Raw genomic sequence first — 15,173 nt, forward strand, 5'->3', positions numbered from 1 at the left:
ATGGCAAAGCATTATGATTGCAATTCTATTTCAAATGTATTTTTTCTCTCTCATGGACTGTATAATATTTCTGTAAAGAGAGGGTACCTCTCAACCTGAAATTTCATGTGCAACTATTAAGTAGATGGGAAGTTTAAAAAGAAAATTGATAGTTAATCCATCAAGTCATTTATCTGTTACAGGACTTGAAATACATCAATTTTCTGTTCACCACTAAGAGCTTTGATTCAGTATGTCAAACTGATTTTACAGATTACTCTGTAATGTTACCCATATGGAGACCTATTTTAAATTTTCCAGAGTCTCTTAAGCTTTTGAGTACAAGGGTATCCTAATGACTATTTGACATCATATGTTTTTTGTGAAAGCCAGGTTTACCACATTTACACAGTCTCTAAGCCCTAACAGTGAAGCTTAAAATGGCTGCAAATATTGGCAAAGGTTCTTATAGACCTCAAGGAGCTGTGCCTTTGCTCCTTGTTCTTGCTGCTTTCAAGGACTTCAGACCAATAAAAGATCAAAGAAATGATGAGCTCTGCAATCTCATCACAGAAATTTTGGAAATCCTGAAAGCTTAGGAGGACTTGTTTGCTGTAAAAAATCTACTGATGTGGCAAGCAAGGCTTCTACGTTTTGTGAGATAAATAAAGCCAGTATATGAATCTAATTGGCTCTCCCCTAAACTGAAGATTTTCCCATTCAGACACATATATCTATCAGAAACAAAACCAAACAAACTAGCAAACAAACAAAATTAGGCAGAAATTCTAACACCAAATATTTCTGTACTCATCCTACTTGACTGTAATCAGCAACTAGAAAATAATACTTTCCTAGTCCCTTTGTGCTTTTTTTTTTTTTTTTTTTCCTCAAAGCTCATGGGAGAGAAAGATATTTTTAAACAGCTACTATTATCATCATTTCATTGAGATTTGCACTCAAAAACTTTGAATTTCCAGAAATTCTATGTCCAGAGGGAGATTTTTGCACAATATATTATATATATTATATTATATATATGCAATCTAACGTAAGGTGTTTTAACAATGTGAATAGACCTACTTGTAGGAGATCTGTTGCAAGGAAACATAATACACAGAAAGATCAGCAGAGATTTCCAGAGATATTTTCTCAGAGGAAGATTTCTCTTGTAGAATAAGGATTCCTTAAAAGGATCCACATTGCAACACAGAGATATGTTCCTTTGCTGAAATTGTCTTCCTTCTTGAACACTTTCCCTGACCTCACAACAAAAATTAGGCAAACAATTCTCATGTAACTGTCCAAGTAATCTAATCAAAGGTAACATGGGACAGTCTACAAAGAGAACCACACCTTCTTTTCATTTAATTAACTGCCAGGTGTTGTAAATCTTTACCACAGCATTGTTCAGAGCCCTAGACTGAGGTAGAAACAGGACACTAACCCTACCTCAAACCCATTAACATGCAGTTATAGCCTGTAGCTTCACAACTTCAACTTTAAATATTTCTTATAGTTTGTATATCTGATACAGGCCGAAAAGACAGACATTTACTGAAAAATCATGTATTTTCCTCTTGGACATGGATTTATCTACAATTATGTTTCTATACAATTGTCTAGGGATTTGTAGCAAAGTTAGGATGTCAGTTCATCTAAATGAATTCTACATAAAGCAACTTCATAAAGTTTTAAAGCAATTGCAGCAAATATTGAGGGAAAGTCTGTGCTGCTATATGGATTTTCCGCACATTTTGTTACTGATGATATAGCTAATAACACACTGGCTTCTGGGTGGATGGCACAGACTTCTGTTTTTTTACTTTTTTTTTGTTGTTTGTTTGTTTGTTTTTGTTGTTATTGTTGATGCTGTTTGTTTGTTTTATCCAGAATGGTTAAGCTGTCATTTTTAACCTAACCTTTAACAAATACTAGTAGATCTCACAATATAACAGTCATCCACGAACTTGATATATTTAAGTTCTGATAATAGGGCAAAAAGAAGGAAAGAGGTTCTCTTGTTGAGGAGACCCAGAATTTAGAATTATATTTGTACTTTAATTTACCAGTTAAGATTCACAGATGTGTCGGATGTTGCAGAGATCAGCCTTTTCTGTGATAGGGCCAAATAAAGGTGAGCTGAGCTGGTTGAGCTGGTTGTTTATGTTGTTTTGAGATGGAGATACTTCACAGGGATCATTTTTAAATCTCTAGGTTTATTGTTTTAGGAACCTCTCTAAGGTTTTTTTGTTTGTTTTAATTATTATTACAGTGTGTAGTACTTGGTCAAAGTTTTAAAATAGATTTGTGTGAGGAATGTGTGTTACTTCCGTTTTTAACACTGGTGAAATCATTTAAGGGAAAATTGGTTCCCAAAATGATATGAATTTAATAAATGCAGATTTTTGAAACTACACAAACCCTTAAAGTAGAATTTTAGCCACATTAAAAAATTAAATCTAGGCAGACAGTTACTAAAGACATAGACTATAATAAATTAATGATGTATAATATGAAACAAAGCCAAAGCTATGTTGTTCATTGGATTTTTTATTGCCAGTTCTCTCGGTTATAAGCCAAATGGGTCTGTGTCACATCAGCTATTTTTGTGTACAACATCTCACATCACAGGAATGCTCTTTTAATACTCTGTTAAGTATGACTTACAATCTTTTTGTTTGAAATATAAAACTGCCAGATATTCTAAGTAAAATGAATATTTAAACATATATGATTTTCAGATAAGCCATATCTTTGAGGGTTTTGCTATGAATAGATTTATAAGCCATCAAGATATTTACCCTATTCAACTTAATCAGTATAATTGGACCAGACCCAAATATAATTTGAACCTGACCCGAAGTCATTTCAAATAAAAGATTGACTTCAATTAACCTTAGATAATGCCCTAAAATATTTGCCAAATATTATATAGAATCATTACACTTGAATAACCATCCTTAAGGTGAAAGTTGATAGTTCTAGCTTTATAGTTAATTCAGGTTTATAATCCTGTGATCTCTTTCATTTTGTTAAATATCCAATTAAAAATCATTGTCATGGATATAATTTTATGCAAAATAGGAGAAAAATATACTTTGTTTCTCCTGAATATTTCACAAATGTTCTGAGTGGTTAATTAAAAGTTGTGTTATATGAATAAACTATGGATCTATCTAACTATGCCACAAGTGCCACAAGTGCCACATAAACACTTCACGGTAATCCTTAATTTAGTAATATTTCAATATTCAGTAGATGTATGATACAAACAGTGAAGATATTTTAAATGTACAGTTTCAGGAAGTTCATGAAGATGAAATTGCCCTGCCTCAACATAGATCTTAGAGACTGCACAAGGTACAGTTAATGATAATTTTGTACAATATTCTACCTAAGTTGAATATATATTTGGTGCTGCTGTCCATATGGGATACAATTTCTTTCAAACATTCATCTGGTAAAGATTCAGCAAAATATGCAAAACCATCTCATTTTGAAAAATAGTCCTTAAGTCACCCACTGTTTAACATGTACTTCCCAGGAGTTGATTCCCAATATATTTCTGGGACAAATGGAACATCTGTAGGAGGCTGGGACAAGGATCTGTGTGTATAGGCAAACCTCAGATATTTACAGGAGTTGTTCATATGTCAATATATCAGTACAGGACAGGAAAGTGGCAACTCATCCAAGAGGGAAATTAAGAGATATTATTCTTAAAGGAGAAGGACAACGGTGTAAAAATCTAATTATTGTAGCATTCTGCAGCTCACAATCAAATCCTAAAAATAAAATAAAATAAAATAAAATAAAATAAAATAATTGCTATATATATATTTACAGAGCATGTTTTTACAGTGCTAAATATAGGTTTTATAGTCTTATATTGTCTGATTATTCTTGCCAAGTTCAGTAGGAAAAAGTTCTCAGCAATGTATCACAATATCATATCCACCCTAATGCTGCTCAAAAGCTATATTGTCCATCCTTCTTTCCAAGGATGCTATTGCTTCTTCAGCTATTCATAGTGTTTGAGTGATAATGAATAAGTGCCAAGTATCAAGTAAGAGGTAGTATCTATACCAACTGGTTAGTAAGATAAATAAATAGAAAACTCATTAGCATAGTTTTACCAATATTCTATTGGCTCCTAAATTGAGATTCAAATGTAAAAGCCGTGTTGACTAATGATTGCTGCAGGGCACACAGGCAGGGAAGACTTTTTTTTTTTTTTTTTTTTTTTTTTTTTCCTCTTTCTAGCTCTGCTTTAGAGGCATTGTTCAGTGTCCAAAAATAAAAATAAAAATAATATATATATATATAAAGTCTTGAGAACACTACAGCAAATTCTATATTGGCAGCTTACTTAAAAGTGTCAAATTTTGCTGTGGTCTAAAATCAGTCAAACAAAAACATTCCTAAGTTCAATCACCATAAAACTTTCTTAACCTGAGGTAAGAATTCCCATACATGTATTTCCACTGACATAGATGAAGTTCTTATTCTTTTTAATGTCATGCTTGTATTTAGAACTTCAAGATAAACTGAAATTCAACAAAATGTCTTTGGGCAAAATTCTTATCTGGTTTGAATCAGACATGTTTTGAAGGAACAAAAGTACCTGATAACAGATAAACATTTGTTCTCTTTAAAATGAAGAGATGGTGTATTTGATGTTGAAATTATTTTATAATTCAAACTCAGGAATAGAAGCTTCACTCCTTTTCTAACAGAGGGTCTGAAGCTTCTTAACAGTTATTCTTCTCTGATTCCACTGGAATTTTAACAAATACCCCCAACTGTACCCCAATATCTGCTACTTGCATATATTTTCCAAAGAGCTGGATTTGAGTATTAGAAAAGATACACAATAAACTGTTACCAATATGTGCAACATTTACCAAAAATGTTATGCATTAGGAATGTGAAGAATTTGTTAAGAACAGACTTTATCTGAACAAAATGATATATTATCACTTCTGAGTTCCATAGCATAGGTGTGAAACTTATTATTGTTAATGAGAATTACAAGACAAAGCCTCTGGGCACTGGAATGAGAAATACATCATAAAATGCATATCAGAGTCTCTGAATAGCTATTTGAATTTCACAACATTTTTGAGGGATAAATACTTAATCTAGTATGCTATTTTCAGTTCAGCCTTGAAATATCTAACAGTTGCAGGTGGCTCATAGATAATTAAGTAACTTATTGTGATATAGTAAAAAATAATGAAATTTTTAAAAAGGCAATAGGAAAAAAAATCCCACAATATCGACAGTGTATTTTACACTTACCCACAGGAGACATCTCAGGAACTCCAGCAGTGTAAGGACCATCCAGAAATTTTGGCTCATTGTCATTGATGTCCTGAATCTTAATGACGAACTCAGATTCTGGTTCCACAGGTTTATTAGTCAGCCTATCTAGTGCTTGTGCTCGGAGTGTGTAGTAGGCCTGCTCTTCTCGATCCAGCCTCTTTGTAGCATGAATATCCCCTGTGTTCTCATCAATAATGAAAATGGAACTTGCCCCTTCGCCTGACAAGATGTATTTGATCGAACCATCTCCTTTATCAACATCAGAGTGAAGCTGGTGAAAAATTGATGAGAGATGAGATTAACTTACAAGAGAGTCAGTGGCATGGAGATATGTAAAAATAATTCTTATGTCGAGCAGTAGTACATGAAAATTTATTGTTCTTGGAAAGATAAGCTGAATGTTTATCAGGCACAGCACATGAGGGACTATTAGAATGTCAGTTTACTCTTCTGAGCAAGACAATTTCATTCCTTTCTGCAAACATCTCATTTTCAAATACATTTTATATCTTCTTAGTCTTCTACTTCTGAAGTTTTACACAGCCACACACACACACACGTTATTATTATAACCATTATTTACCCCCACCTAAATGTAACTGATTTTGGTTTCTGCTTATTGTTCTACTAAAGGGTGTGACTTCAAATAAATGTCAATATAAACTAAATGTCAGTGTTTGTTTGCTCCTATGAATGTATGGGAAACCACATGCTGTTTTCCACAATGTTTACTGTGTATTTCACTAAAATATATCAAATGAATAGAATGAACTGGCCAATAGGCTTCTCAATACTATGCAATGGACCTGTAGCTTCACTTCCATATCTTGCTTTCTGTCATCTAACTTCAGAATAATACAAAGTTTGAGAAAGACCAAGAAATGTCCTAACGCTGACAGAACATCAAATGCCAAGTGTAGTTTCCCTGGGTCAAAATGTAGCTCCCATTGAAACTGCAAGACATTTTTACAGAAAGGAGCTTTCTTCCTCATCATGAAAGCTCATTTAAGTCATGGAACAATATTCCATAGTTTTTGTATCTCTTTTATGTCTACTGAGTTCCATGTTCCTGTTACAGAATGCAGACTCTAACACCTCTGATATACTTTTCAAACTTTCAACAATATAATTGATCTAGATATCATGTCAAAGTAACACACACACACTATAATTGATCATTATTTTTAAATAGCTGAGGAGAATATTAACAATGATAAGATTATTTCTCTCTTGTCTACTTTGTACCTGCTCTTAACTCCATATCACACTGGGTTTGGAGGTAACTCTATTGTCATCATCATTACAATGTCCTCCACAGAGGAGGTCTTTTTTTTTTTTTCTTTTTTTTTTTTTTTTCCCTTCTCAGCTGGGATTATCTTTCAGATAGTATTCACTTCCAGAATGCACTTGCAGTAAATTGCTGTCTCAGGCACAACTTTGTACAGCTGCAAAACCTTCTCCTATTTCAGCAGGGAAGAACTGATGATTAGTTTTTAATTTTTCAGATGGGTAAAACCTACCTATATCTTACACATTAGTTCATTTACACTGTCTTACACAGTCAGAGTATCTCATACAATTACAGTGCACTTCCTCTCTCTTTTAAGACAAGAATGAAATCTGAGCTTCAGAGTGGATCCAAAAACAGAAGTGGGATGTCTAAAGCAGATTAGGTACATTATTTCAAAATATAGTTTATCCTCATTCAACTGCTTCCTAACTCCTGTGATACCTAAATAATTCTGAATGGCGTTTCCCAATCTTTTAAAGTCCTGCTTCTTAGCACACTAAGGTGTAGTTAATGCTGACACTGTGAGCAGATAAAGGGAAAATATATTTCACACCAAGACTCTTTGAATATCCACAGAACTGCCTATTCCTCAGCTGTAATGAGTTCACTCAACAGCTGTTCTCCTCACAAAGCTGGCAGCTGTGGCTCTTGCTGTTTTTTCAAACTTGACTGGAAGAAGTACTCATCCTTCTTAAAAAGGAACAGTGGTATATGCAAGTAAGAATCTGTTTGGCTTGTTGTTTGTTGTTGTTGATTTGTTATTTGTTTGGTTTGGATATGTGGCTTTTGTTTGTTTGTTCATCTGTTTTCCTAAAGCACATTTTCTGGGTTCTCTTGTGTGCTGCAGAGGCTTCATGTAGTTTCCCCTATGTAGCCAGATTACTGCCGTGTAGACTGAAATATTGAGCACCACATTAGCTAAGAACTGAAACTCTAGGGTACAAAGATTCAATGCATTTTTCTGCTTGAAGAAATATATTTTTTTTCCATATATCATATTGTAGTAGAGAATTGGTCTCTCTGTGGTGGCTGTAATGCTCCCATTATCTCTGTAAAAATTACTCCACTTTCTGTGGCATACTTAAGGATGTGCTGTTTATCAGGTAGAGCAGTTGTCTGAAGGTTAGAGATGTGAAAGTAGATCTCTTCAGGCAGGTACAGGAACTGAGTCCACACCTGAAACTGCTGAGAACAACCTCACTCTACCTCATGGGAAGGAAGCCTCAGCTGTCAGTCCATCATACTGTAGCACTCTCTCCTGGGTCTCACACTGCAGGGCTGCACAACCTCCCTTTCACATTGGATTTATATCAAGACATATCCTGAGTAACTTTCTAGCAGTGTTTCAAAAGAAAAGAGACCTTCAGGGGAGACAGCAGAAGTGTAAATCCTCAAAGATGCACTGACTAAGGCTTTCACATCCCAGAGAAAAAAAGAAAATCTGTAGCTTCAGCATTTTCTCACACAGTAGATTTCTGATTAGCACATTGTTTTTAAGGCGTTCCACTCTGAGGTCCATAAATCTCCACACGGATTGCACTACGGTGATTGGTGCCCTGGAGTGAAATACTGAACATAAGCTACTTTTTGGAACTACGCCTTGGTAGAAAACTGCAATCGGATCAGTAAAGTGATTAGCAATGGCCTTTGTTACTCCAAGGTTGAAGTTCTGGGTGAGAAAACTTCTTTGAATCTTTTGCTATTTTTTTTTCTACTTAGCCTTTATAAAATAACACTGGCCCATGTTCAGGTTACTAAAGCACCATTCTCTACCTACTTAACCCCAGGGAAGGTGATGTAGATAAAGATTAGTTCATTTCTTGCACTATGGTATAATCAATTCTATGTAAAACACTCTTAAGGATTTGTCTCAACATTTATGTGTATATTTTAGAGTCAGTGTGAGGTCACTTAAACTACAACACAATAAAACAATACAAAAATAAGCTATTCTTACAGAATCCAGATATCTGTTTGGTGTAGTTTTAAGATCACTTCTATTTGTCCAGCTATTTATATTAAGAGTCTATGAAGTGAGAATTGATATTTTCCTTATAAAGTTGTCTTTAGAAAATACATTTTTTCATTTTATTTTTATTTTATTTTGTTTTTAATGAAGAAGCACACTTAAGAATGAGACCTCTGATTAAGTACATATTGTTATTTTTTCCTGTGATTGATTTGACAGTATTTATCCAAAATAGTATTAGTCCCCAAAACAGTTGTAGTTTACAGAAAGATTCCAGAAAAATCTGTAGGCTTCAGAAATATATCTGTGCCATCTACTAGCTTGTCTATTGCTCCTGATACTTTCTACAGAGAGATGCATATAGGAGTCAGAACTGCAGCTCAGCTGAACACAATGACAATAATATCAGAGGAGCAAAAAAAACTGAACTTCAAATTCTTGTTTCAAGAGACATGGAAGATTCAAAGATTCACTGGGTGAATCTCATCTGATCTCATTCTGGAATATCGCAGAAAGATTTTCTTTGAGAAGCAGTTTGCAAATAAAATAAAATAATTTCTCATCCCTGTACAGCTCTTTTGAAAGATGGAAATCTAAGCCGTGGTGTAAGGCATCTTCATTTCTCCTGCTGCTCCATGCTGAAAGGGGAATGCTATAGAATTTTTTCATGATTCCAATTCATTCCACCCATTGCCACCTCCATCATGGTCCACATCCTATTGCTTCTTTGCTAGATTCCACATACATACAACATGAAGATGTTAGGTGTTTTGGTGTTGGATGTTCTCTGCAATACACTGCACAAAACAAACAAACAAACAAACAAAACAAACAAAAAAAAAGAAAAAAAAAAAAGAAAAAGCAGCAAGCTTTTGCAGAAAGAGAGGATGCTTTTTAGACAGAACTTCTGAAGTTCTGCGAAGGTTAACATAGAGGAAATAGATATAATAAGGAAAGCTACACAAGCTTTGTGGAGGCAGAGAGTGTCAGTGCCTATTAGAAGTGAGCTTTATTTATTTATTTATTTGTTTTTAGAAGAGAACTTATTGAGTATCTTCTATTGTCTATGAAATCAAACTAAAAAGAGAGCACTTAAATCTTCTAAACCAAGCTCTAAATCTCCCCTCAGATTTAGAAAATGTTTGTTTAGATATGTGTGATGGAAGAGAGCAGTCAGTTTGACTCAGTAGCAAAGGCATGTCTACCCTAACTCCTGTGATGAATAAAATTTTGTCTTCACATACATTTTTCATTCTGCAGCAGTAAATGCTTAGTATACTGTCTCACCCAATGATTTATCCTTATTTGGTCTCTTAGAATCATGATTATTCTAGGGAATACTCAAACCTATATATTACGTTTCCTTCAAGATCCTGAATACTCAATAGCTTTTTGGATTTAGTGTATTTGTAGGTGCAGATCTGTAGTTTGCATCACTTGCCATTAAAGTATGCTAATGTGGTATTTTCAGTAGAGAAGGACATTTATTTTTATCAGTAAGCAGAGGTACTGCAATGCATTAAAAACAATTTATCTGGCCACCACTGATCTGTCTGAGTTCTGAATTAGAGGTTTTCTATTGCTCTGATTTTCAGTTCAGGCTCCCTTAAAGTAGATTCATACATTCAACATTCATATGCTCTTCTCCTTTTTTCTTCTTCAAAGATCTCAGTTTATAGAAGTTCCTCACTGTGGTAGCATGGATGATGTTTCATTGCAGACTCTACAGATTCAGGGCTGAATCTGGGTGAAGAAGAAAAGCACAGAGGGAACATGAGGAGGTTTGCAGCAGCAGTAGGATCACACAGTAATGATGGCAAAGGGACAGACCTAGCAAGCATGAGATACTTCAGTGAAACCCAGCTCCATATCTCCCCAATGCCAGAAAAAAAAATCACTTGTTTGCAAATCAACTGAAGTTTTCTCAAGAAGGAGAGCCTGCCTGCCTGCACCCTTTACTTTCTTGATGTGGAAGTAGCTAGAAAGGGAGGAAAGAAAGAAAAATACGACTCATGATTGTGCAGGCATCTGTACTTCCTGGTGATGTGGAAGTGGCTAAACTGTAGCTTTATTTCTGCCTTGCCTCTAAAAGCACAGAGGAACAAGTATGGGGAAAAATATTAGAAAGAAAGAACACCAAGCCATGAGCAATCTTCTTGTCTATTTTATAACCAAAACTTTCTAGCACAAAACTACACAGAACTGTCTGTGGGAGAAAAGCACTCTTGTCTTCATATATAGTATGCCCCAACTGCTTTTTGGGAAGATAAAGGGAACTTGTCAGCTGTATACAGATTAAACATGTAATTGCTAGATGAAGGAAAGTAGGCGATTACAAGCAAAGACTTCACTTGGTTGTTTCTTTTAAATTGTTCTCATCACAACAGCAAATTTCTTAAAACTTCTGTTCTGAGGTTTTAAAATGTATTTTCTGCTCAGATTATAACTGTCAATAAGTGTTTTGAATTATGATAACTCATAAATTGACATTTGTATTTTCAGTATTTTTTTAAAAAATGATGTTATATTTATTAACTATCAGGATAACTAAGGGTTCAGTACTGATGATTTGGAACAATTTCATGTCAATTACTAATATTTAAAATGCAACATAGACAATGGAGTCAGCATTTAAATCCAGTTTGTGCACATATCACCATGTGTAAGAGCCTTACAAACATTAGTTATTGATATTGTTTCTTTTTCAGGGAAAGCAATGAAAGTCTCACTTTTGCAAACTGACTGTATTTCGTTATCAACAGCTTGAGACATCTTTTTGAATTTCTTTTTTTGGTCTTGTTACAAAAGTAATGTGGGACAAAAACAGATTCTTCAACATTCCGTTGATGTCAGAAAAGCCTGACATGTGAATCATGATTCACATGATTCATTTCATACCTAGGTAGTGAAAGTATTATTCAGCAGGTGATGAGTTTTTTCCTTCCTCCCTTCCTTCCTTCCTTCCTCCCTCCCTCCCTTCCTCCCTTCCTCCCTTCCTCCCTTCCTTCCTTCCTTTCCTTCCTCCCTTTCCTTCCTTTCCTCCCTCCCTCCCTCCCTCCCTCCCTCCCTCCCTTCCTCCCTTCCTTCCTTCCTTCAAGATCATTGGGAAAATTATTACAAAAAAAAAAAAAAAAAAAAGGAAAAAAAAGGACAGGAGAGCTTTTGTTTGTTTTTGGTTTTATTAATTAATATAAAACTATAGTACGAGCTTATCTTCAGAACGGAATACTCTGTTCTAAGTTCTGTGCTTCCAGCATAACAGATGATTATCAAGGACAAGAGATCAAGGAAACATAAATGGTTATACTCCCAACCCCTAGTATTTTGAATAAAAGGGAGATAGAACAATATGGAGATTTAATAAAAGGATTATTGATTGATTAATAAAAGGGAGAAGAAATTTGAGAGTACATACTTTTGCTGCAAATTTCCTCATCACAGCAATGTTATCAGTATGATAGGGAACCAGTACAGACAACAGTGCCACAGTGGCAAAATTTGCCACTTTGAAATACTAGCAATTTCATGCACGTTTTTGTTGCCTCTGGACTTTCTCCTTGTCAGGAAAGAGCAAAGACACATGGGAATGCAGTGAGGTCCCATGCTGCAGACCACCGCATAACCACATTATATTTATCTAATACAAGGAGCTTGTGACAGCCTTGCTCAAAACCCAGTCAACCTAAACAAAATTTCTACTCTGTGTTGAAATAAACCCCTGAAAATTGCATCTAGAGAGCCCATAGCTGACAGAAGACCTAAGAGCTGCTGTAATAACTGAGGTCCAAGACATTCCTGAGATCTCTTCATTCCCAGCATCATCCTTATAGTCTGTCTGAACTTAGGTTGTCTCCAAATCCTTTTTTATATTGCATCTGGTAACACTGTTGTCCTACAAATGACCACAAAGTAATATATCTATCCAAGAACATCCCAAAGTCACATGCATAATGAGAGGTTACATATCACATGAGTGCATTTCACTTTCAAGGTAAAACTAGAGAACATCCCTTTGGGAGTACCAGCTGTGTCACCCCACAGCTTGTCCTTAATAGCCCTCCTGCAGACAAATTATATGCTGTTTGTGTATCTTGGGCTTGGAGATCTTCATATTCAACAGTGTATATATAGCCAGCTCTATCTAAAGTCGACGTATTCATGTAGATGCATGATAATAAATAAAATAAATAAATACATACATAAATATGTTAAAGAGGGGAGAGAGGAACTAGAGATTAAAAACAAACAAGCAAACAACAACAACAAAAACACGGATGAGAACATAGCCTGTTCTGAGGGACCAGCAGAGAAGCTGAATGGGAAACAGACTGATGAAAGACCTCAAAGGGATGTGATGGGGTAGAGGAGATGAAACATGAAGAGGAGGACAAAAGGACACAAAGAAAAGGAAAAACAACAAGTTAAAATGAGAGGAAACGTTATGAAAAATTTTGGAAAAAAAAAATGAAAAAAAAATAATAAAATAGTAATTGAGCTGTTTTTTTCAGTGACTGAATAGTGTTAGGAAGTCACAGTATTTGAGAATTATGTTGTATAATGTTACCAATACCTTTCAACATCTTTTCATGTTGTGTGTAATGCAACAATGAAAAAAAGGCTGATAACCTAAATCTGATTTTTTTTTTATTTTTTTTTTATTTTTTTTACTCTGAAGTAAAAAGAAAATAGAGGGTGAATTCTCAACAGAATTAAAATTCTGGAATCAGAGGAGGAAATAAAGAAAATTGGCTGAAGGGCAGGGAGAGAAGCTTAAGTATCAGCCTATTCTAAATGAACTAGGTATCACTCTTGAAAAAATAATCAATATTTGTCTGGTTAATTTACTTTCTGAACCATTTTTTGCTGCTACAAAATGCATGCTTCTATGCCTAGGAAATTATAATAAGAAGAAATTTATTAATTTCCTCAGACATTTCTCCCATCATCAAATTTGGAATAAGCAGTTAGGCTTCACTGTCTCCTTCTTCCCCCATGCTGGTTCCCAGTCAAAAGTTCAGACATGCCTGTGGGAGAGTTCAGAAAAACTTATATAGCCGTTATACTCTCTAGTGACTGATCAGTGCTCCAGGAGGATAATAACCTTAACACCTCAACGACAGCAAGCAAAGTGAATGTTTGATTTTACCAACTTTTTTTAAAAGGGCAGTGAAGCAGAAAAGAGAACAATGAAACTTTTAAACTCCTTGATGATTATTATTCAAACAAAAATCAAAATACAAGTACCAAAAGTCTAAGACTTATACTTCATAACATTCCAATTAGTATCTAAGTAAGCCCCCAAGGCTTCTAAGTGAATGACAAAGTTCAGATGAAAGGATCCCTTAGGAATAAAAGAAACTGTCATCTAAAGGCTAGTGAGCTGAATAATTAATAGGAAATACTGAAAATTGGATGTGATAAGACTAACCATATCACATTTTTGACATTTTTATTTTAATAATACTCAGTTATTTCTATAGTGTTTTCTATTTCTGTATACATGTATAACAATTCTTTATATAGACCGATAGCAATCATGTACATGTAGAAACACAATGCCTGTATATGCATGTTTATGCATATATACATACATATGCACATACTCATATACATACATTTCCTTATTGTGTCTTCTTTCCCTACTTCTGCAGATGAAGTACACATAAATCTGTGCATCTACCCCCACAGTTTTAATAAGAGAATGAAATGCCCTTTGGCAACAGGGACTTGTGCAGTCAGCCCATTAAGATCAGTGCAGCTACAGGAGGAACTCAGAAGCAGCTGCTGCTGTAGATGGAGCTGAGTGGGCATATGTATCTGAGTATTCTTGAAGAGTTTTAATGGGCCATCATCATGACATGTCACTCTCCAAAATGACTATTTGTCACTCACACTTTTAAAAGACAGTTTGGCAGCTTTGGGAGGTAAAAGCCATCTGTATACTGCACATAACCATGTACTAATTGCAAAATATCTACCAGGGGGAGAGGGCCAACAATACTGTATTGTAGCACCACCAAGAGCTTGCAGGCAACATAACATGGTTGGAATGGAAAAAAGGCTTGATTTTCCCTCACATACACACTTCAAGTTTTTCCAATGTTCCAAGTTTTTCCTATGTAAATAATATGAATATCACTGGTTTTTTTTGTTTGTTTTTGTTTGTTTTTGTTTTTGTTTGTTTGTTTGTTTGCTTGTTTTTTCAAAACACACTGAGTACACCAGTATCTATTCCTTGGAGTTCTTATTCTGAGTTTTTCAACAAAATTGTATCACTGACAAACCAAGCCATACAGTAGTGGGTTTGCTCTCTGAATTACAAAACAAAAACTACTTCTGCTTCAACCTAAATAGATTTATTTTTTGATTAAAACACATGAAAATACCACTGGAGTGAAATTCTATTAATGAATTCCTGAGTAATTGTTATTACTAGCTGTATAGGGGTTTCTGCATTTATTTATAATCAGAAGAGAGAGAGAAAGTTCTTTTATACATACCACTAGTATTTTCACATGATCCAAATACTTGCTGCTCTATACTAAAACAATGCATTTCCTGGTCCAGTGATTTATTTTGTTGCCAAGAATCACTGAAGCTACAAGA

General features: G+C 34.8%; 1 protein-coding gene across 3 annotated transcripts in view; it reads right to left on the reverse strand.

The window, feature by feature from the left end:
- Nucleotides 1–15,173, reverse strand: part of CDH7 (cadherin 7) — an 88,519-nt gene that overhangs the window by 40,773 nt on the left and 32,573 nt on the right. For all 3 annotated transcript variants that reach the window (XM_035317977.1, XM_035317976.1, XM_035317978.1), the window contains one exon: nt 5,284–5,578. In XM_035317977.1, the coding sequence (XP_035173868.1) occupies nt 5,284–5,296 (13 nt within the window). In that variant the 5' untranslated portion in view covers nt 5,297–5,578. The remainder of the gene's footprint in view (nt 1–5,283; nt 5,579–15,173) is intronic.

The sequence above is a fragment of the Oxyura jamaicensis genome, chromosome 2, assembly GCF_011077185.1.
Source record: "Oxyura jamaicensis isolate SHBP4307 breed ruddy duck chromosome 2, BPBGC_Ojam_1.0, whole genome shotgun sequence".
Lineage (NCBI taxonomy): Eukaryota > Metazoa > Chordata > Aves > Anseriformes > Anatidae > Oxyura > Oxyura jamaicensis.